Source organism: Tamandua tetradactyla, chromosome 23 (assembly GCF_023851605.1).
Source record: "Tamandua tetradactyla isolate mTamTet1 chromosome 23, mTamTet1.pri, whole genome shotgun sequence".
In the NCBI taxonomy this organism is placed as follows: domain Eukaryota; kingdom Metazoa; phylum Chordata; class Mammalia; order Pilosa; family Myrmecophagidae; genus Tamandua; species Tamandua tetradactyla.
Window position 1 is genome coordinate 1,287,309 of NC_135349.1, and position 23,588 is coordinate 1,310,896.

The 23,588-nt window shown below is 56.4% G+C and overlaps 1 protein-coding gene across 5 annotated transcripts in view; it reads right to left on the reverse strand.

Moving 5' to 3' along the window:
* Positions 1-646: 646 nt before the first annotated feature.
* LOC143666876 (mitotic spindle assembly checkpoint protein MAD1-like) overlaps positions 647-23,588 on the reverse strand; it is a 267,107-nt gene continuing 244,165 nt past the window's right edge. For all 5 annotated transcript variants that reach the window (XM_077140437.1, XM_077140438.1, XM_077140436.1 and 2 more), the window contains one exon: positions 647-1,167. In XM_077140437.1, coding sequence (XP_076996552.1) covers positions 1,009-1,167 — 159 coding nt within the window. In that variant the 3' untranslated portion in view covers positions 647-1,008. The remainder of the gene's footprint in view (positions 1,168-23,588) is intronic.

Below are 23,588 nucleotides of genomic sequence, written 5' to 3' on the forward strand. Positions count from 1 at the left end.
CCGGGCCACACTTGGCAGGCTCCGGTGTGTCGGCCCGGGTCCTCCCTTGGTGCTAAGCAGGGGCAGGGGACTCAGGCCCCTCGCGGCTCCCACACGGCCCCTGGTCCCACCCAGAGCCCTGGCCCACAAGTCCCTCCAGCAATCCGGGGATGGTGGGGTCAGGGAGAGGGCGGGTTCAGCCCCGTGAACCCCGCAGATGTCTGGAGCCCCCCAAGCCCAGCAGTGCCGGGCGGCGCTTCCATGGCGCTCAGGGGCAGGGGGTCTGTGGGGAGCATGTGAGGGAGATCTGGGCTCCCCGAGGGGGGCTGTGGAGGCAGGGGTGCCCCACTGGATGCGGCTAGCGTGTCCGTGGGGGAGGGACGGGGTACAGGGAGGGCTGAGTCCCCGCGTCCCCCGGGCCCTGTGGCACCACGAGGCCGACCTGGGCCCACCCCCCCAACATCGCAGAGGGAGCGCGGGGTGGCCGTGGCCGGGGGCAGGGGGCCCACTGGGACCCAGTCTCTGTCCTCACACTGCTGGCCTCTCTGTTGGGGATGGGACACAGGCTGGTGGCTCCCTGGGGCTGCACTTCTAGGGTGGCCCGAGGCGAGCCGGAGCCTGCCGTGGGTGCGGGTCCCAGACAGACGCGTGCAGATCTGGGGCAGGGCCGCGGAAGAGGCTTTATTGGCTGGTGGGGCCCTGGGTGGGGTGGTGTCTCCCAGGCAGGAGGGTGGGGCGCAGCCCAGTAGGGGGTTGCAGGGCGAGGAGGCCGAGCCCTTGCGGGGTAGGGACCGGGAACAAGGGGTGGGAGCTGGCCCAGGGGCTGTGGGTGTGGGGTGAGCGGGCAAAGCTGCCGGCCTCCCGGACAGTGGGGCTGGGTGCTCCAGGGCCCTGAGGGCCCTCCATGCCGAAGCCACGCAGAGGGCAGTGACGTGGGGCGAGGGGGCTGCAGGGCCTGGGGCAGAGGCGGCGGCCGAGGGTTGGGGGCCCGCTGGCTGTCCCCTGAGGTGGGGTGGGGGCGTGAGGCGCCTAAGCCAGGGTCTGGCGGCTGAAGAGGTCCAGGGTGAGGGCGCTGAGGAAGGCGGGGGGGCTGTCCTGCTGCAGCAGGTGCAGCTGGATGAGGTCGCCCACCGTGCGCGAGAACTCCGTCTCCAGCAGCTGCATGGAGGCGCCTGAGGGTCCCGCGGCCTGTGGAGCAGAAGGAAGACAGGGAGGGGTGGTTAGGCGCGGGTAGGCGCGGGTGGGCGTGTCTGGGCCAGCCGGTCGGGGGTGGTGGTGGTGCCTGGGGCATCCTCAGCCTCTGGGAGACCCTCCCCGAGTTAGACCCTGCCCAGAAAGCGCTGCCTCTCGGGCTTGTGAATGGGGCCCCCAGGTCCTGGAGGGCTCCGCAGGCGTGTGGCCCTCCTACCCACCTGGAGCCCTGTCCTCCGACAGGTGTGGCCACGCCCCCTGCACCTGTGCCTCCTCGGGACCACCTGGGGAGCACACCTGGGCCTCACCTGTTGCCCAGGCCCCTCCCTGCCCGGGGCTGCTGCATGTTTCCGTTTCCCTGCGCTCCCCACCTCCGTGGCCCCCTGCCCCCCCCCCCGCATGTGTACACGTTCAGCCTTGTCAGAGTTCAACACAAGCCATTTTTAAGCAAAAATGAGAGAAACCACTCTGACCTTTTACCAAGAAAACCTTCCACTTCTGCCTTCACTCTTGATTCTATCTCTCCTGCAATGTCAGAAGGGGCTGCCTCCCCTGCAGCTGCCAGGGAAGCGGGGTGGGGGGGAGGCCAAGGGTGGCGGCATCGGGGATGGGGGCCCAGGCAGCTGCCCTTGGACCGGCTGAAGGTGCCTCCTGGCCAGTGAAGCAGGCACAGCAGCCCTTGCTTGGGGAACTCGGGGGGCTCCAGCTGCCTCCGCTCCCACCTGGGCCTGCACCACCCCCGCCTGGGGGTCTTGAGCCATGTCTTCTGACTTAGGAGGCTCCTTGCCTACTCGCCGCTCCTCCTGTCAGTCCTAACCCGGAGCAGACGCTTTTCTCAGTTGTCTGAGGAAAGCTCACCTCGGACGGCACCAGGCAGGGGCCCAGCGACCCCCAGACCGCTGGGCGGCAGCCCCATCAGTCCTGGGAGAGGTGCCCAAACCACACAACCCATGGGCAGGCAGGATGGGCCACCAGTGCCACTTTCCCATCCCAGCCCCGGAGAAATAAATCCAGTGCTGGCAAGAGGCCAGGCCGGGTGGGCGGTGGGCAGGGCCCCCGCGGGTCTTCCTCCACTCTCCCTCCCGTGCGCGCGCCCTGGGCCCAGGGCCTCTCCGTGGATGGGGCCCCCACCAAGGAGCTCCCACCCAAGGAGGAGCCCCCCCAAGCAGCCCTGAGCAGGCCCCAGCATCTGCATGTGGAGCGGGGCAGCGGGCAGGCTGTGTGGGGCCCGTCCATCGCCGCCACTGCAGATGTCCCCGGCTCCCAGGTGCCTTATAAGTTGCTGTAATTAGGGGCTCTGCTCCTGCAGTTGGGGTGCCAGGCTTTACAAAGCAAACGTGTTGGCTGTGGCTGGAAACATTTAGGGTATCTGCATCCTCGCCCCTCAGTGCTGGGAGAGGACAAGCAGCCGTGGCTGGGGGCACCCGCTGGAGACGGTGCCCCTCCATGAAGACGCTGTGCCCCCCGCCCCCCGCCGTGCCCCTTCCCCTGGAGGCCTCCTGGCCAGCCTTCCCTGGCGCCTCCAGTGGGCAGGACCGCGACATGCCCGTGCTGCCCAGCGCCCCTTCTGGGACCCGTCCTTCAAGGAAAGACAAGCCGCCGCCCCTGCTGGGTGCCCGCCCCCCCGCTGCCCTGCCAGGAGCAAGGCCTCCTCCTGCCTGGGGAGTCCTGAGGAGGAAGCCCCTCCCCCAATGTGTGGAGCCCCGAACCCCGACTCAAGTCAGTAAAACCCCAGAGCCCTGCCGCTTCCGGCTACCGGGCGGTTATTCCACGCTGTCCACGCGAGCCGGTGGGGCTGCGGCTGTGAAAGGTGTGTGGGGCCGGCGGACACGGGCCAGACATGCACAAGGGGGACAACACGCAGCGCTCACACACACTGCCTCGCGATCCACAGCGCCAACAGATGGCAAAGGAAGTAGAACAGATAACTAGGATGAGAACAGAATGCAGCACGTCAGCCACGCGCGCTGCCCCTAAGGGGCCCCGAGAGGGAATGGCTAACACCGAGGGCTTTCCTTGGGAAAGACGGAAACCCTCAGGTCGGTGGTCCAAGCTCTCACTCAAGAAACTAGGAAAAGAAGAGCGAGACAAACCCGGAGCAGGCCAGATGCGGGAAACAGGAAAGATCAGAGCAGTAAGAAATGAAACTGAACACAGAAGACTACTGAGCTGGTCCTTTGAAAAATATCCATTGAGTTGATAAACCTTAGTAAAACTGACAAAGATAAAGAAAAGAGAGAAATGACCAATATCAGGAACAAAACAGGATATCACAACAGCTCTGTAGTTATTAAAAAGTAGTAACATGAGGACTTCCTGGAAGATGGCGGCTTAGTAAGACGCGCGGATCTTAGTTTCTTCTCCAGGACACCTACTAGGGGAGTAGAAACGATACAGAAAGCGCCCAAAGCCACAACAGAGATAAAAAAGACAGCGTACCCCATCCTGGAACGGCTGGCTGGCTGAGAGAAGCAGCTCGGGTGAGATCGCCGAGGCGCGCGGGCCTTACCGGGCGGGGTGGCAAGCGGCCGGAGTTACTCCCTTCCCCCTTCCCGGGCCGGCTGGGAGAATTGGAGAGGTGGTCCCCTGAAACCAAGGCGACTGGCGCCCACACCACGCGCAGCCCCCGGACCAACTGAGAGAATTGGATCGGAAACCCCCAGGCCGCGGAGAACGGTGACCCCGTGACTCCCGGGGAACGTGCACTCTCTCGGGCGGGCCGCTGCCGCTGGCGCCCTCCCGCCACGCTTGTTGCCCAGGGCCGACTAGGAAATTCGGACGGGCTCTTTCCCTGGCTGCGGCGACCAGCAGCCCTCCCTGCGTTCGGACCCCGGGCTCAAGCCGCTTCGGCTAGCGAACCCCCAGGACGGCGAGAGTTTTCCAAAGTTTAAGGTCCCACAGCACCTTTTACTGGTGGGACCCGCAGACAAACGTGTGCCACGAGCGCCACCTACTGGGCAGGATAAGAAAAACAGAACCCAGAGATTTCACAGAAAAATCTTCCAAACTTTTGGATCCAATACCCAGGGAAATCTGTCTAAATGCGCAGACGCCAACAGAAGATAACGGATCACGCTCAAATAATTGAAAATATGGCCCAGTCAAAGGAACAAACCAATAGTTCAAATGAGATACAGGAGCTGAGACAACTAATGCTAAATATACGAACAGAAATGGAAAACCTCTTCAAAAACGAAATCGATAAATTGAGGGAGGACATGAAGAAGACATGGGCTGAACATAAAGAAGAAATAGAAAAACTGAAAAAACAAATCACAGAACTTATGGAAGTAAAGGACAAAGTAGAAAAGATAGAAAAAACAATGGATACCTACAATGATAGATTCAAAGAGACAGAAGATAGAATTAGTGATTTGGAGGATGGAACATCTGAATTCCAAAAACAAACAGAAACTATCGGGAAAAGAATGGAAAAATTTGAACAGGGTATCAGGGAACTCAAGGACAATATGAACCGCACAAATATACATGTTGTGGGTGTCCCAGAAGGAGAAGAGAAGGGAAAAGGAGGAGAAAAACTAATGGAAGAAATTTTCACTGAAAATTTCCCAACTCTTATGAAAGACCTAAAATTACAGATCCAAGAAGTGCAGCGCACCCCAAAGAGATTAGACCCAAATAGGCGTTCTCCAAGACACTTACTAGTTAGAATGTCAGAGGTCAAAGAGAAAGAGAGGATCTTGAAAGCAGCAAGAGAAAAACAATCCATCACATACAAGGGAAACCCAATAAGACTATGCGTAGATTTCTCAGCAGAAACCATGGAGGCTAGAAGACAGTGGGATGATATATTTAAATTACTAAAAGAGAAAAACTGCCAACCAAGACTCCTATATCCAGCAAAATTGTCCTTCAAAAATGAGGGAGAAATTAAAACATTCTCAGACAAAAAGTCACTGAGAGAATTTGTGACCAAGAGACCAGCTCTGCAAGAAATACTAAAGGGAGCACTAGAGTCAGAACCGAAAAGACAGAAGAGAGAGGTATGGAGAAGAGTGTAGAAAGAAGGAAAGTCAGATATGCTATATATAATACAAAAGGCAAAATGGCAGAGGAAAATATTATCCAAACAGTAATAACACTAAATGTTAATGGACTGAATTCCCCAATCAAAAGACATAGATTGGCAGAATGGATTAAAAAACAGGATCCTTCTATATGCTGTCTACAGGAAACACATCTTAGACCCAAAGATAAACATAGGTTGAAAGTGAAAGGTTGGGAAAAGATATTTCATGCAAATAACAACCAGAAAATAGCAGGAGTGGCTATACTAATATCCAACAAGTTAGACTTCAAATGTAAAACAGTTAAAAGAGACAAAGAAGGACACTATATACTAATAAAAGGAACAATTAAACAAGAAGACATAACAATCATAAATATTTATGCACCGAACCAGAATGCCCCAAAATACGTGAGGAATACACTGCAAACACTGAAAAGGGAAATAGACACAAATACCATAATAGTTGGAGACTTCAATTCCCCACTCTCATCAATGGACAGAACATCTAGACAGAGGATCAATAAAGAAATAGAGAATCTGAATATTACTATAAAGGAGCTAGACTTAACAGACATTTATAGGACATTACATCCCACAACAGCAGGATACACCTTTTTCTCAAGTGCTCATGGATCATTCTCAAAGATAGACCATATGCTGGGTCACAAAGCAAGTCTTAACAAATTTAAAAAGATTGAAATCATACACAACACTTTCTCGGATCATAAAGGAATGAAGTTGGAAATCAGTAATAGGCGAAATGCCAGAAAATTCACAAATACGTGGAGGCTCAACAACACACTCTTAAACAACGAGTGGGTCAAAGAAGAAATTGCAAGAGAAATTAGTAAATACCTCGAGGCAAATGAAAATGAAAACACAACATATCAAAACTTATGGGATGCAGCAAAGGCAGTGCTAAGAGGGAAATTTATTGCCCTAAATGCCTATATCAGAAAAGAAGAAAAGGCAAAAATTCAGGAATTAACTGTTCAATTGGAAGAACTGGAGAAAGAACAGCAAACTAATCCCAAAGCAAGCAAAAGGAAAGAAATAACAAAGATCAGAGCAGAAATAAATGAAATTGAAAATATGAAAACAGTAGAGAAAATCAATAAGACCAGAAGTTGGTTCTATGAGAAAATCAATAAGATTGATGGGCTCCTATCAAGATTGACAAAAAGAAGAAGAGGGAGGATGCAAATAAATAAGATCAGAAATGGAAGAGGAGACATAACTACTGACCTCACAGAAATAAAGGAGGTAATAACAGGATACTATGAACAACTTTACGCTAATAAGTACAACAATCTAGATGAAATGGACGGGTTCCTGGAAAGACATGAACAACCAACTTTGACTCAAGAAGACATAGATGACCTCAACAAACCAATCACAAGTAAAGAAATTGAATCAGTCATTCAAAAGCTTCCTAAAAAGAAAAGTCCAGGACCAGACGGCTTCACATGTGAATTCTACCAAACGTTCCAGAAAGAATTAGTACCAATTCTCCTCAAACTCTTCAAAAAAATCGAAGTGGAGGGAAAACTACCTAATTCATTCTATGAAGCCAACATCACCCTCATACCAAAACCAGGCAAAGATATTACAAAAAAAGAAAACTACAGACCAATCTCTCTAATGAATACAGATGCAAAAATCCTCAATAAAATTCTAGCAAATCGTATCCAACAACACATTAAAAGAATTATACATCATGACCAAGTAGGATTCATCCCAGGTATGCAAGGATGGTTCAACATAAGAAAATCAATTAATGTAATACACCATGTCAACAAATCAAAGCAGAAAAATCACATGATCATCTCAATTGATGCAGAGAAGGCATTTGACAAGATTCAACATCCTTTCCTGTTGAAAACACTTCAAAAGATAGGAATACAAGGGAACTTCCTTAAAATGATAGAGGGAATATATGAAAAACCCACAGCTAATATCATCCTCAATGGGGAAAAATTGAAAACTTTCCCCCTAAGATCAGGAACAAGACAAGGATGTCCACTATCACCACTATTATTCAACATTGTGTTGGAGGTTCTAGCCAGAGCAATTAGACAAGAAAAAGAAATACAAGGCATCAAAATTGGAAAGGAAGAAGTAAAACTGTCACTGTTTGCAGACGATATGATACTATACGTCGAAAACCCGGAAAAATCCACAACAAAACTACTAGAGCTAATAAATGAGTACAGCAAAGTAGCAGGTTACAAGATCAACATTCAAAAATCTGTAGCATTTCTATACACTAGTAATGAACAAACTGAGGGGGAAATCAAGAAACGAATCCCATTTACAATTGCAACTAAAAGAATAAAATACCTAGGAATAAATTTAACAAAAGAGACAAAAAACCTATATAAAGAAAACTACAAAAAACTGCTAAAAGAAATCACAGAAGACCTAAATAGATGGAAGGGCATACCATGTTCATGGATTGGAAGACTAAATATAGTTAAGATGTCAATCCTACCTAAATTGATTTACAGATTCAATGCAATACCAATCAAAATCCCAACAACTTATTTTTCAGAAATAGAAAAACCAATAAGCAAATTTATCTGGAAGGGCAGGGTGCCCCGAATTGCTAAAAGCATCTTGAGGAAAAAAAACGAAGCTGGAGGTCTCAAGCTGCCTGACTTTAAGGCATATTATGAAGCCACAGTGGTCAAAACAGCATGGTATTGGCATAAAGATAGATATATCGACCAATGGAATCGAATAGAGTGCTCAGATATAGACCCTCTCATCTATGGACATTTGATCTTTGATAAGGCAGTCAAGCCAACTCACCTGGGACAGAGCAGTCTCTTCAATAAATGGTGCCTAGAGAACTGGATATCCATATGCAAAAGAATGAAAGAAGACCCATCTCTCACACCCTATACAAAAGTTAACTCAAAATGGATCAAAGATCTAAACATTAGGTCTAAGACCATAAAACAGATAGAGGAAAATGTTGGGAGATATCTTATGGATCTTACAACTGGAGGCGGTTTTATGGACCTTAAACCTAAAGCAAGAGCACTGAAGAAGGAAATAAATAAATGGGAACTCCTCAAAATTAAACACTTTTGTGCATCAAAGAACTTCATCAAGAAAGTAGAAAGACAGCCTACACAATGGGAGACAATATTTGGAAATGATATATCAGATAAAGGTCTAGTATCCAGAATTTATAAAGAGATTGTTCATCTCAACAACAAAAAGACAGCCAACCCAATTACAAAATGGGAAAAAGACTTGAACAGACACCTCTCAGAAGAGGAAATACAAATGGCCAAAAGGCACATGAAGAGATGCTCAATGTCCTTGGCCATTAGAGAAATGCAAATCAAAACCACAATGAGATATCATCTCACACCCACCAGAATGGCCATTATCAACAAAACAGAAAATGACAAGTGCTGGAGAGGATGCGGAGAAAGAGGCACACTTATCCACTGTTGGTGGGAATGTCAAAGGGTGCAACCACTGTGGAAGGCAGTTTGGCGGTTCCTCAAAAAGCTGAATATAGAATTGCCATACGACCCAGCAATACCATTGCTGGGAATCTACTCAAAGGACTTAAGGGTAAAGACACAAATGGACATTTGCACACCAATGTTTAGAGCAGCGTTATTTACAATTGCAAAGAGATGGAAACAGCCGAAATCTCCATCAACAGAAGAGTGGCTATACAAACTGTGGTGTATACATACGATGGAATACTCTGCAGCTTTAAGACAGGATAAACTTATGAAGCATGTAATAACATGGATGGACCTAGAGAACATTATGCTGAGTGAGTCTAGCCAAAAACTAAAGGACAAATACTGTATGGTCCCACTGATGTGAACAGACATTCGAGAATAAATTTGGAATATGTCATTGGTAACAGAGTCCAGCAGGAGGTAGAAACAGGGTAAGATAATGGGCAATTGGAGTTGAAGGGATACAGACGGTGTAACAGGACTAGATACAAAAACTCAAAAATGGACAACACAATAATACCTAATCGTAAAGTAATCATGTTAAAACACTGAATGAAGCTGCATCTGAGCTATAGGTTTTTGTTTTGTTTTGTTTTGATTTTACTATTATTACTTTTATTTTTTTCTCTATATTAACATTCTATATCTTTTTCGGTTATGTTGCTAGTTCTTCTAAACCAATGCATATGTACTAAGAAATGATGATCATGCATCTATGTGATGATGTTAAGAATTAATGATTGCATATGTAGAATGGTATGATCTCTAAATGTTGGGTTAATTTCTTTTTTTCCGTTAATTAAAAAAAAAAAGATAAGGGATAATTGGAGCTTAAGGGATACAGACTGTACAACGGGACTGGATATAAAAACTCAGAAATGGACAGCACAATACTACCCAATTGTAATGCAATTATGTTAAAATACTGAATGAAGCTGCATGTGAGGTATAGGTTTTTTTGTTTTTGTTTTTGTTTTTGTTTTTTTTCTTTCTATTATTGTTTTAATTCTTATTCTGTTGTCTTTCTATTTCTTTTTCTAAATCGATGCAAATGTACTAAGAAATGATGAATATGCAACTATGTGATGTTATTAAGAATTACTGATTGTACATGTAGATTGGAATGATTTCTAATTGTTTTGTTAATTCTTTTTTTAATTAATTAAAAAAAAAAAGTAGTAACACAATAATTCTAAAAGGCTTTATGCTCATAAATTTGAAAATTTAGAAAACAGAACGACAGACCTCAGAACCCAGCAACTACAAAAGTGGGCCGAGGCGGAGCAGATCACCCGAATATCCTGTTACTGTTACAGAAGCTGGACTCGTAACTAGAAAGCGCCTCAAAGAGAACTCTCCAGGCTCCGGTGGGGTCACTGGAGAATTTGATCAAACATCTAGACAAGAATCTCATTTCACCCGGTCTCCTCAGCAGACAGCAGGAGAGCACAGGCCCACTCGGGGCTGAGCTGGTGAGGAAACCAGACAGGAGCACGGGCAAAGGAAACTGTAGGCAGAGCAGAGTCCCTCATGCAGCAGGACACAAAGCCCTCCACACATGCGTGCACACACACGTGTGCACACACACACACATGCTCACCAGCACACACGCTCACGAGCGGGCCCACCTGCTCACCTGGGCCCCTGCCGGCCGGGACACTGGCTGCAGATGGGCCAGCCCTGGTCACCCAGCAGAGCGACAGGCTCGAGAAGCGCGAGTGCAGGGGACAGCCGACACAGACGAGGCTCGGGACTAAACCCGGTGTGCCCTCCTCAGACCTTGCCAGGTCGGGGCAGGGGGCTCCCTCAGCGTGGGCACACCTGCCAGTGGGGGTGAACTGAGGGGCACACAGCCCACATGCCCCCCTGGCAGTTTCCCCATCGCCTGCGCACCTCAGCCAAGGCATTGCGGCAAGAGGAGCCCAGGCAGTCGGGCTGAGATGCCCCCATTTGCAGGCGCCGGGAGGTTGCAGGAGACAGGACCACCCCCACAGAGCAATCCTGTTCCTGGAGAAGAAAGGCAAACAAGCGAAAACCAAGATAGAAAGCAACACCGCTTATAACTGCTACAAAGAGTTTTAAATATTTAAGCATAATTCTTAACAAAACTTGGGTGGGACGTGTCTGCTGAAAACTATAAAACGCTAATGGACAAAATCAAAGGAGCATTTAAATAGACATGTCCGGTGTCCTGGACTGGATGACTCAGTGGGGTAAAGATGTTAATTTTCCCCAAAATGATCTGTAGATTTAATGCAATTCCTATAAATTTCCCGTGAGAGTTTCTATAGATAAGACAAGCTTGTTCTGGAGTTTATTTGGCAGGGCCAAGGCCCCAGGAGAACCCAACGCACAGGGGAAGACATGGGGGCCTGGCCGGGGCGCGTCCGCTGCAGTGTGGCATGGCCGAGCCACGGCCGAGCGCTCCGAGCGGGGAGGGACGGGGACAGCGGAGAACGCAAGACGCCCTCACCAACAGGCCTCCTTCTGCCGGGTGTGAAAGCAGTTCAACAGCGGAGGGACAGCCTTTCCACCGACGGAGCTTTACAACTGGTGTCCAGACGGTGCGACCTCACGTCACGCCTCATGACATTTAACACAAGGTGCGTCATGGACTTAAAACATAAAACCACAGAACTTTTTGAAAAATGGGAGAATATATTCGGGACCTGGAACTAGGCAAAAAGTTCTGAGACTTGACACCTAAGGCATGGTCCACAGAAGGAAAAACAGAGTAAGTTGGACTTCATTAAAATTAAAAACTGCTCTGAGAAAGGGGATATAAAATCAAATTATAGACGGGGAGAACATGTTTGTAAACCACATATCCAACAAAGGACTAGCGTCTAGAATGTATAAAGAATTCTCAAGACTCAACGGCACCAAAACAAATCCAATTAGAAGATGGACAAAAGACATGTACAGACATTTTGCTGAAAAAGATACAGATGGCAAGTAAGCACATCATTAGCCATGAGGGAAACGCAAATTAAGATCACAAGATACCGCTGTGCATCAGTTAGGAGGGCGAAGCTGGAAACAGCAGCAACGCCCGACGCTGGGGAGGCTGCGGGGTGCGGGACCCTTGCGCAGCGGGGGCCGGGGGCAGGGGGCGGGCAGTTTGGCAGTTTCTCTATAACTCAAAATGGGATGAGTGTCTGGTAACTGCCCCCTTGGACATTTATTCCAGAGAGATGAGCTGTTTTCACGCAGAAATGTGCGCACAGATGTTCACGGCAGCTTCACCCCCCCCCGATGTCTTTCGTGGGCAGCCCCTAAACACACAGCAGCCCACCCACACCCAGTACCAGGGCGGAGCGAGTGACAGGCACCCACCCCAATAGGACCAGCCGCAGGGCGACCGTGCTGCGTCTGGAAAGCCAGCCCCGGAGGGCGGGCCTAGGGCCCCAAGCGGAAACACGCAGCCACGACGGGAGACGCGGGGTGGGCGAGGGGCTGCAGGAGCAGGGGTGGCGGGTGCGACGTGGCCGTGAAGGGGCGGCCTGGAGCGATGTCAAGATTGTGACGAACGTGCAGACACACACACACACACACACACACACACACACACACGGACAACTGGCAAGACGCATGTGTAATTGGCGAAAGCTGAATAAGTGCCACGGGCCAGGTTTCCACAGAGGGTCATGGTGACGCTAGAGTGGACGCGGGCGGCCACGTGGGTGGTGGCCGGGCTCCCCGTTCAGCGGATGGGCTCCCTGTTTGTCTATTTGCAACTTCCTGTGAGCCTGAGATGATTTCAAAATGAAAAGCGAAGAGAAAGCACTAGGGCCGAGAAAGGAACTCCCGATGTCAGGCGCTTGAGCTGCAAGGCACAGTTGGATCGTAGCCCACAGGACGAGGCCATCCCCAAGTCCCTGTAAATAAACCACGGCCCCAGGAGGGACAGCTGTCCCGCAGCCAACTCCGACTGACAGGGACGTGCCGGAAAGCAGCACCTGGCCTTGGACCCCCCAGCCAGCCCGGGAGACGGCACGGCCCGCCGGCGCGCCCTCACCAGATGGGAAACCGGGCAGGGTGGTGGCCAGGGTCGGACAGCGTGTGCAGGTCACGCAGCAGCACCGAGCCCGTGCTCGCACCCCGGCTTAGTGACTGCACCACGGTTTTATGAGGTGTGGGGAGGTGTTACTGCAGGGAACCTGGTGAAGTGTCCCCTGAGACTCTGAGAATCTGAATTATTTCACGATACTCCCGAGAAGGGGGCGGGGCGGAGAGATGCGTCCCGATGGGCCATAAGCACAACGGTGGGCGCTGGGGGACGCCGCAGCGTGCCTGGGGTCTGGAGCAATGCCGCGACTCTTCCCAGGCCTCACGATAAACTGATGATGAGTGTGTTTTTTTAACTACATACACATATTATATTGAGAAAATACTGCAATTTTTAAGAAGAGATCCTAATTCAGAGGCAGGACACCTCCTGCCGTGCCCGGGGGACAGCAGCGGGTCAGGACTGGCTGAAGCTGGGGCACGGGATGGGGTACATGGAGCAGGAGGGGTCCGCCATGCCCACCCATCTATCTGCCCCCTCCTCCCCTCACCTGAATCGTGTCCGGGCCACAGTGGAAGCCCAAGGAGCAAGAGGCCAGCCCACGGTGGGGGCGCAGGGAGATATTAAACCGTATCTGAGAAGATGCGTGTCCCTGCAGGGTGGGGGATGGCTGAGACCTCTAAGGCCCTCCTGGGGGAAGAGGGCGCAGGCGGAGGGCGGCAGGCATGCCAGGTTCAGGAGATCCAGCGTGACTGGGTGTGCAGCGGGTGGCGTGGGAAGTTTTGGCTGTGGCCAGGAGGTAGTGGCCGGCCCGAGGAACTTCCAGTCCATGCAGTGGGGTGTGCGGGCAGGGGCCAGGCAGGTGGCAGGGTGGGAGGGGTCTGCTTTGCCCTGCTGCCCCATGCCAGGCCTCCTGTGCAGCACTGTCGGCGGCAGCCATTCTCCTCCCAGAACTTCCTGGGTGCTGCCTGATGCCCACTCACATGCCCTGGCCCAGGCCAGTGGAGGGGCAAGGACAGCCTGGAGATCTGCGGTGGGCATGATGGCAGCAGTGGGCGTGCTGGTGGCCGCCGCCCAGAGACTCTTACCCACATGCTCGCACACCCGCGGGGACAGGTGACACATCAGGCGGCATGGCCACTTCATGCTCTGATCTGTGGGTGACAAGCTCCAGGTCCCTGCAGCCTCCTACCTCTCTCATTCCTGCAAAGAGGAGGGAGCCCTGCGGGTGGGGGGGCCTGGGTGCCCCATTCAGGGTGGATGGGGGAGGGGAACCAGGGCCTGAGGTCCCTGGGTGGGCAAGAGGTCACGCCAGGGCTCATGTCTGAGCTGGGCAAGGGGCCCTCCTGCATGCCCTGGGGGAGCAGGGATGGAGGGGGCGGGTCTGAGGGAACAAAGCAGGGCCAGTGCCCCTCCCTGCAGAGAAAGGCCCCACCTTCCCACGCTCTGGGTGCAGCAGCTGCAGGTGCCCTGAGCTCCGCCTAGCCTGGAGAGCAGGTCCGCACTCAACACCGCCCGCCCGGCCCCTCTCCCCTTCCTCCCCCACCGCTGCCCAGGGCCGCTGCCATCTAGCGTGGCTTTGAGGTCAGCTTCTAGCTGGGCTGGGTCCCTGAAGCTGAGTGGCCAGGATGTGCCAGGGAGCCTCTGAGTCTTGTCTGCTGAGAAGGTGAAAGCAGATGAGCACGTGGGCATGCCCGGCTCGAGGGGATGCCTGGGGCGGTACGTCTCTGGCTGACTCGAGTCCACCTATGGGAGATCTGGTGCCAGCCGGGCCCCCTAAGAGACCTCCTCGGAGGGCAGGGCGGTGCCTCTGCATCGGGCTGCCTGGTTTCACAGCCGAGGGCAGAGACTTTCCATCCAGTTGGTCCCATCTTCACAAGGGACCCGGGTCTCCCAGGCGGGGACCTGACACCTGTCGAGCACAGGCAGGTGTGGGTACAAACCCCAGCAGCCCGGAGTGAGCCTTGAAGGTTGCAGGAGAAAACCCTCCAAGTTTACACACCCATGCACACACCCCGAGGCACAGCGGGAGAAAAACGGCCAGAAAATACATCAAGACAGCAGTACAGACAGCTTCAAGGATGAAGGCTGACAGCGAGCACACTTCCTTCGCTATGGTTTTCTGTATTTTCCATACTTTATACCGTGACTGCATGTTATGTTTTTAATCAGAGAGAAAAAAAAGCAAAAAAGAAAACCTACAGAGGCTGGTGGGTGAGCCTGGGGACCCGCCTGCTGTGGCTACGAGGGAGGCCAGGTGTGTGGCCAGCTTGGGCCGCGGGCACCTCTCTGTATCCAGGACCAAGGCCCGGGGCAGTGAGCAAGCCCCTGCCCCGGGTGAGTGGGAGTGGGTGGGCCCCTGGCCTGGGGGGCCTCTGTGGAAGCCCCCACCCCACCCGGGACTGGCTGTAGCCATTGGCACGGCCTGTGACCCCCGAGGCCCCAGGCTGCTGTGCTCACGGTGCTGCCAGAAACACGCCCGCCAGCCGCTGGGCTCTGGGGAGCAAACAGCCCGGTAAGCAGGACCCCACGGGGTTGGGGGGAGGGGAGCAGCCAGGTTCAGAGCCTGCCGGTCTGGGCCACGTGGTGGTGGGGACCCCTGATCTGCCAGCAACAGGCTGGAGATGGACCCGGGCCCCAAGCACGTGACTGTGCCCACCCCGTGGCCCCCTCAGGCTCCCTGCCCTCGGCAGGCCACCCCACAGCTGGCACGTCTCCTCTGAACCCCACCCTGACGCGCGGCCTGCCTGCCTGAGCCCGCATAGGCCCCTAGCCATGCTCTGCTCCCAGCCCTGGGCAGCGCCGCTTCCCCACCGGCCCCTCTCTGCACTCGCTTCCACCCCACCTGCACCCGGCGGCCAGGCCCCTCCTGGCACCCAGGCTTCTCTCGGGCACTGCTGCCTCACACTGCCCTTTTGCGGGTGACAAGTGCAGCCCCCTCCCCGGGCCTCACCCCGGCCTGGTTCCCCACGTGCCAGAAGCGCCGTCTGTGGGTTTGCTGCACAACTACGGAACGCGTGGGCAGGGGAAGCCGCCTGCTGCCTGTGATGGAGGCAGGGCCGGACTGGGAGCTGGGGGTGGAGGGCTGCAGATAGGCCCCAGGGCACAAAGTGGGGGGTCGGGGCCCCAGAAAGTCCTGCAGGCAGCACCTCCCCTCTGAACTCGCATGCTTGCTCATGCTGGGTCCTGTGGCCTGGACGGGACAGTTGGGGCTGTGGGAGGGGGGACGGGTGCCAGTGCAAGTGGGGCCCTCGCCGAGGGGTGCTCAGAAGACGCGACAGGCCCGGTCATGGTCACGAGTCAGACAGGACGCCGAGGCGGGTGGCGGGCGGTGACTCAGACGGCTGTGGAGCCCACGGGCACCACCCTCCCTGGGCCGGGTGCGCACCTCTGGGGGTGCCCTTGGTAAAGGGAGGATGGGGCCCCAGCTGTGTGTGCTTCGACACCCCTGCCACCATGGAGGCATCGCTGCACGCCCCACCCACGTCTCCCAAGAACCTACCCATGGGCATGTGGGCGCACCGCCCTGCGCTGTCTTGTCCCGAGCCCCCACTGCCACCATGACACGCAGAAGGATGGGGCCCGCCGCCAAGAGCCCCTTGTGCCACCTCTATGGCCGCCAGCTTGGGGTCCTGCGGGGAACACGAGTGGCCTGGGGAGGGAGGGTCAGTCTTTCCTGGCCCGTGACCCACTGTGTAGTGAGCTGGAGGCAGCCCTGTGGGTCCAGGGGGTGGGCTGTGAAGTGCAGAGGGGAAGAGCCAGGGAGCTGGCCGGATGGCAGTGTCCCCCCACCTCAATGACCGGACCCCAGATCTCACTCTGCCAGGGAGTTGGCAAGAGTGTGGCCAGGGCAGCTGTGCACATGGGCAGGCCCTGCCAGGGGCTCCTCGAGGGTGAGGCCCCCATGCCCCCGGCCCTCTGTCCCCGGCCACCTCGGAGGTGCCTGCTCTCCCCTCTCGGTCCCGCAGGCTCTCCGGGTCCCAGGCCCGGGCTGGGCTCTCCCTCTGCACCATCCCATCCGACCAGGGCGGGCACAGCTCTCGGCACCCCCTGCCACAGTGCAGGCCCCTCAGGGCGTGACTGGAAAAGGAAGGGGACCTGACGTGGGACTGCGGCACAGGGCTTGCAGCCCAGCTGAGGACGCAGGACCCCTGCTGCCGGGGCCCCTCGCTGCGTGCGCCTTGGCAGACGCCGCCCCACGAGCGAGCACGCTGCACATGGCTAAGCGGGTCAGGGCAGCGTGGACGGTGCCGAGCGCAACCCGCACGGAACTCCAGAGCGGATGCCGGCAAAAACGCATGTCCAGCACGGGAAAATAGCTCACCCAATTATCCCTGCTTAATTGTACTGAGAAAAAACATCTAAATGCTGCATGTTCTAATTATACCAGCGTGGTCGGAATTCATCGTCCCGGCTGGGGTGACCTTTTCCCTCAAGTGCTGTGTGCAGGACCAGGCACCCCAGCCGCCGCAGATAAATCCCAAACCACCAATTATTATTATTATTCTATTTATACAGCTCCCCTCCTCTAGGCCGTGCTCCGTTTTCGCTGCACATGCAGCTGTTCCTGCCGCCCGGAGGAGGGGAGCAGGGGGGTGAGTGGGGGCGGGGGGCAGAGGGGGTCACTTCTGGCGGACCTCACCCCGAGGAGACAGCTCTCGTGGTCAGGGCCTCGGCCAGGTGCAGCCCCTCCGTGCCTGGCGAGCACACCGAGGGTTAGAGGAGGGGAGAGATGGGGTGTGGGGTTCAGCGAGGAGGGCGCTGTGGAGCACAAGGAAGGGGGAAGGGAGAGCGGGCAGGGCGGGTGTGAGCGCACAGCTCAGGGAGGCAGCGGGAGGAGCAGAAAGGATGACCTCGTCCTGGGACCAGGCCCGCACGTGCCTCCCACATGCCCCCTCAGCTGTCGGGCAGTAAAGCAGGGTGACGAGCCGCCCTCTTTGCTCTCAGGTTGGATGGAGAGGAGAGGAGATAGTTTTAGCAGCCCCTCACCAGCCCTGGGGGCAGTGAGCGACCGGCATTCCTGTGCCCCGTGCGGGGAGGCGTGCCTGACAGCTGAGGCCTGGGTGCCGAGGAGCGCCCCCCCACCACGGGCCACGTGTCCTTGGGCTCAGCCTTCAGTCTCTCTGGGCTGGAGCTCCCTCAACGTAACGGGGGGCAAAACGCCTCCTCGGTGCCTCAGAGGGCTGCTGGAAAGCTCCGATGATGGAATACACACGCCCCCATGCTTAACAGCTTTCCAGTAAACTCAACAGGCAGGGACAGATGGATGTGCTCAGCCGAGGCGACCACAGCAGGTGACGCGACACAGGGCACAAGGCTTTCCAGCCACTGGGCAGGAGGGAACAGGGATGTGGCCCAAGAGACAGAGAACACAGGGCAGCGAGGAGGCACCAGGCAGAAGTCGGGGGTCTTGACTGGAGACAGCAGGGGTGTGGGGCCAGATGGCCGGGCCGCGGAGGAGAGGCCCACGTGGCGAGGAGCCTGCAGTGCCCCCCTGAGCTCTGAGCCTAAGGAAAGCACCCAGCCGGGGCAGTGCCATCCACCACGTCCTGGGACGCCAGACGCGTGGGCAGAGCAGCGGGAACCAGCGCAGGACTAAACGCGGCTCTGGCCCTGCTCACACATCTTGAACACCAGGCGTGCGAGGCCCCAGCTGCTTCTGAGCAGGCGCACTGCGTCCTGGAGCAAAGCCAGAGCTGCTCACAGGGACGCAGGAGCGGCACTGACGGCACTGCCGGATGGGCCGAGCAGCAGGAAACGGGACCATGGGGAACGGAGAAGCCGAGCACCGGACCCCGACCCCGTGGCGTCGATGTCCCGCTCGGCGGGCAAGGACACCAAACCAGCAGTTATAACGCTGCTCTGCGTGGTCACAGAGCCAGGTGGAGGCATGAACCGCACACGGGAAGAGAAGCCATGGTAACTTCTAGAGGCAAGCGCCAGTGTCCACGGAGAGACGCATCCTGCGCAGGACCAGAGACAACAAACCCCGTGGATCGGTGACCAGCGACCCAGAGGACAGAGCAACAGGAGACACCGGAAAGAAACAGGAAATGAAGGCAGATCTCGTGGGTGGCTCCTGGGAGCTCCTGGTGGCCCCCGCATCCCTTGAGCGTGAGGGTCAGGCGGCAGTGGACAGTGACCTCTGTCTTGCCCCCCTCGCGGGCTCCTTGGTGATGCAGCTGCTGAGGTGGGAGCTGTTCAGAGGCCTCTGGTCAGCGGCCGGTGGGGCACCGAGTCCTGGCAGCCACCACGAGGCGGCCCGCGCCTGGCAGAGGCCCACCAACACCGAGAACCCCTGAGTCCGGGGCGAACTGTCATCCCGCGACCCCAAACAACACACAGGGTGGGGGGACACTTGAGAGGTGAGTGTCCCAAACACATGAATTCAATATAAACTTGAGTGACCCCCAGCATAAGAAACGTGACGAAAACTACTAAAACACACTGACCAAACTGCGTGAAGCCAGAACTAAGGATAAAACCTTAAAAGCAGCCGGCACAGGGGCTGCCATCTCCCAGGGCCCAGAGGCGAGGGCGCAGCGGCTCTGCGTTGGCTGTGAATGCCCGGACGGAAAAAGTCAGCTTTCAACCGGGGCCTCTATGGCCAGTGAAAAGTCGTTCAAAACTAAGGTGAAATGACACCTTTTCCAGACGTGCAAAGGCTAGACAGTGCCATCACCGCCGGCCGCGCGACCAGGACTGTTAGGGGAAGCTCTCCTGACTGAGGCCGCGCCGCCAGTGGAGACGCGGGTCCACCTGGAGGAGCGCGCACACCTGGTGTGGAAGGCGCGGGTGTGGGCTCACGACTTTAAATAAGTGTGTACATTCCCTTACAAGAAGCTGACCCTGCAGCCGCCCCCCCCGCCCCCAGTGCTGTCCCTGGCCCACCTCCACCCGCCCCTGTGAGCTCCTCTACACTCCCGCACCCCTCTTGGCCCTGCCAGCACCCAGCACATGGGGGCTCTGCACAAGCGGGGGCTCCCCATGCACATCCTGCTGCCTGCACTGCCCACCCCCACTCCCAGGGTCCCGAGACCCAACCCCCGGCACGGCCCCTTTACCTGGTCTGCACCCAGGACACCAGGCAGCTGCTCTACACACGTGCTATTGCATGGTCCACCCCGGCCACCAAGAGCAAGCTGTGAGCCAGCCACAACTGGGAGCGTTGTCACACCCGCGTCACATGGCAAGGGCCAGATGGAGCCGAGCGTGGCCTGCTCAGGCCCTGGGGTCACCAACCCAAGGGGGCCGAGGTGCGTCCAGCCTACCCCACCTGGCTGTTCAGGCACAAGCCACAGCTGAGGCAGCCTCCGGGCCCACTGTCCTGGCCTCGGGCAGCGGTGACCGGCTTAGGATGGACGGGTCTCCACCACGCGGTACAACCGCTTTCCCCCTGAGCCTCCGGGGACCAAGTGGGTTTCTGTCTGGTTCTCAGCTGGACTAACTGGCAGGGCCAGGGGAAGGCGCCCGGCTCCACACTCTCCGTGGGCCCCCAAGTCCCCTGGCAGGGCCTGTGTCGCTGCGGTAGGGTTCAGGAGGTCGTCAGGGCACACACGTCACCACAGAAGACATCTCCGCTCCGCCACCCCAGGCTGGCCTGAGTCTAGGACCTTTCAGGCCCTGCGAGCGGCTGCCCCCTCCCCCCGGCCACGCTCTACTCGGAGCCCGAGGGCCCTCTTGCAGGAAAGGGAAGGCAGTGAACTCCTGTGGGCTCTCTCTCTGCTGGGGAGTGGCGTCCTTTGGTCCGAGTGTTCCCACGACCTGCTGCCTTTGGCGCTGGGGTCAGCTGCATGTAGCCTGTTTCTCCCCTTAACGGACTGAGAGTCTGATCACGAAAGGGAATCTTCTTCTTCCGTTTTTAATTAGTACTTGGTAATATCGCCAAGCTGTGAGTTTATGGCTTTGTAGATCTTGTGTTTCTGACACTAATTACTCACAGAGGCTTCTTAAAAGAGCTGCGTCCCGGCTCTGCAACCGCTTTGCCGGTGATTAAGCGAGAGGAAGCAGTGACAGATTCACGTTTAGAGCTGGGCTGCGGCCTGAGGCCTGGGGGTTCGCTCCCAGCACCCCAGCAGGGCCAGACTCTCAATAGCCAGAGAGGACGCTGGAAGCCACCCCGCCAGCCAAGCCCCCTTCCTGTGTGTCCTGCCCGGCCCCTCTCCTGCCACTGGCCCCACCGCCCCTCCACAGAGCGTAGGCCTTTCCCACCCGCTCCCGGGCACCTGCCGTCCTCCTGCCCCCGCCTCTCTCCCTGCCAAGGGGCGAAGCTGTGAGGAGGACAGCGGAGGGGAAGGCCCTCTCCTCGGCCTGCCTGGGGCGCCCCACACGAACCGGCCCCCCGAACGTGCGCAGCTCCTCTGGAGAGTCTGGAGAGCGTGGAGGGCGCGGCCACAGGGCAGGGCTGCGTCCTTCCTGCCTTCTATCACCCCCACTCACCCAGGGGCTCGGGGGCCTGGGTGCACGCAGAAGGGCTCTCTTCCTGCTCCCATGTGCGTGACTCGCCGGAGCTGGCCCGGGTGGGCTGGGTGGGGTGGGGGCGGCCCACCCGGAGGCCAGAGGGCCCGGGGTTTGGGCCTGTAGTCGGGCAGGTCCATTCGGCTCCCGGCCCCACGGTGTGCGGGCCCCTCAGCACAGCCAGTTAGTCACAGTCCAGTGTTCTTTATTGCAATCCTATTTTAAGGCGCAATTAGAGCCTCTCACTGCACAGGGCACAGCTCCTACCGGGAGTTCCCTTCCTAATAAGAAGGAGCAAAGCAAAGGTGGGGGAGGGCCTCAAGCAGAGGCTCAGGCTGTTCTCCTGGAGACCCACCTGCTGACGGTGCCCCGTGGGCAAACCCTGATGGGCCGGGGCGCTGCCCACTGCAAGGCCACAGGCCACGGGGCTCTGCCGCCAGCTGGCTCAGTGCCGCGTCCCCAACTTTGCTCTGTCTGCGGGAGCTGGGGGGCCCAAGTGCCAGCAGGGGGTGGGCACGCAGCACTGGGGAGCGAGGTGCAGCCCGCTGGGCTCGCCGTGCAGGTCAGCACGCTTCCACATGGCTGAAAAAGAAGGTAGGCCGGGGCAGAGGCCTGGCTCAGGGCGCCGGGACGGCTTCCTCCCTGCTGTCCACCTGAGGCAGCGGGAGATGTCCGGGAGACTCGCCGCAGAGGCCCGGGCAGCTGCTTCAGCTCTAAGCTGTGAGTGGCAGTGGCAGTGACTACCTGTCCTTGTGGTTGCTGCTGGCAAAAGGAAATGTGCACGTGACACTCAGCGCCAGGGCCGGTCCCACCCAGCAGTATGCAGGGCCCCCAAGGGGTGCAACAGACAGCTGGGTGGGCAGGTGGGCCAAGGCTGTGCTGCAGCCCATGGGAGCTTGTCTGGGGGTCCAGGACTGACCTGGTGGAGGGGCCTGGGAGGCGGGCAGAGAGCACAGAAGGGACCTTCACATGACCCACTGCTGCACGGATGCTGGAGGACCCCTGCTCAGGCCGCCTGCATCTGCTTTGACACTCTGGTGGGGATGTGCCCTCCAACGTGGGTCCCGAGCTCACGAAGGCAGGAAGTTAACCAGAGGCCAATGGAGACAGGACCTCGGCCAGCGGCCAGCGGTTCTGCCACCTTCCATTGTCTCAGCAGCCCGGGGGGACGGCAAACTGACATGACCACTTGGAAGGCGCCTGGGGATGGACTCCTGGATGTGGACAGTGGATGGGAAGACTGGCTCCTCCCCATGGCTCATGGGGGTTTGGGGGCCAGGACACGAGTCCAGCCAAAAGGCCCCATCTTGGGATGCAGCTCTGTACCCCACCCGCTCCCCAGCTCGCTGCTGAGGCTGGGGGCGGTGCTGGAACCCAGGAGCTGTGACGCCCATCAAGGCCTGGACAGGAAGCGGCGTGCTGGGTGGGAGCCGGGGCCTTTCTCTAGGCCGTCCTGTTCACGGGCAGGCAGGACGGGGCAGGCAGGACGGGCGGTGGGCTTATCCCTTCCCGACAGACGGTCGTCCTCCCGCTCCAGGAGCCACGCCCCCTACGGGCCTATGCTTCTCCTACAGCCCCCTGGACCCCCTGCCTGAGGCCTGGGGGCATCCATTCAAACATGAACCCCCAGGCTGCACTGCAGTGGGAGCAGCTGGTCCACCCTTAGGGGACAAGCTTCCCCAGGACACATGGCATTGCCTACCACGGGTGGTGCCCGCACGCCCGGGAACCTTAAAACAAGTTGCCCACAGGAGGGCACTGCCCGGTGGGAAGGTTTCCAGGCACAAGGGGTCCCAGAACCAAAGGTGGCCAGCACAGAGGAACCCACAGCCAGCACTCCATGCCCACAGACGAGGGACCCCACAAAGGAGCCACCCCAGTCCTGTTCTGCCCTCACGACGGCCGCTGCGTGTGCATGCGCTGTCCACTGGACCTAGGCCCCCTCCCGGCCTGCCGTGCCCCAGGCCCTGCTTCACCCACAGCGGTGGTGAAAGGCAGGGGTTTCACTCTTCACAAAAACTGCTCTGACCGATGCAGCTTACGTGTGCAAAGTGTGGGAAGTGCATTTCCATTCCATCAGCACCTTCAGCTCGGGAAAAGCCGCTACTTGCTTTCAGGCCGTTTCAGGGGACTTGAATTCTATTACGGGATTTTCTCCATCTTGCAATGGGAGATTTCACGTCCTGCTGATCGCTCTGCATTTTCACTGACTGTGTCCGTTTAAAAGAGGGATTGCAGGCTGTACTTTGCAGCTGATCTGCTCCTTGGCCCCAAGAATGGGACACAAATAATCTCCTGACGTCCGGCGGGCATCTTCCTATGATTTAATTTCGGAAATGATTTGTAAAAGGGCTGTGGCGTTCCTGTGTCCTCTTTCAGGGGCATGTGAAGACCACGTATTTAGTCCACTCGGGCTCGTCCCCCACCCCCA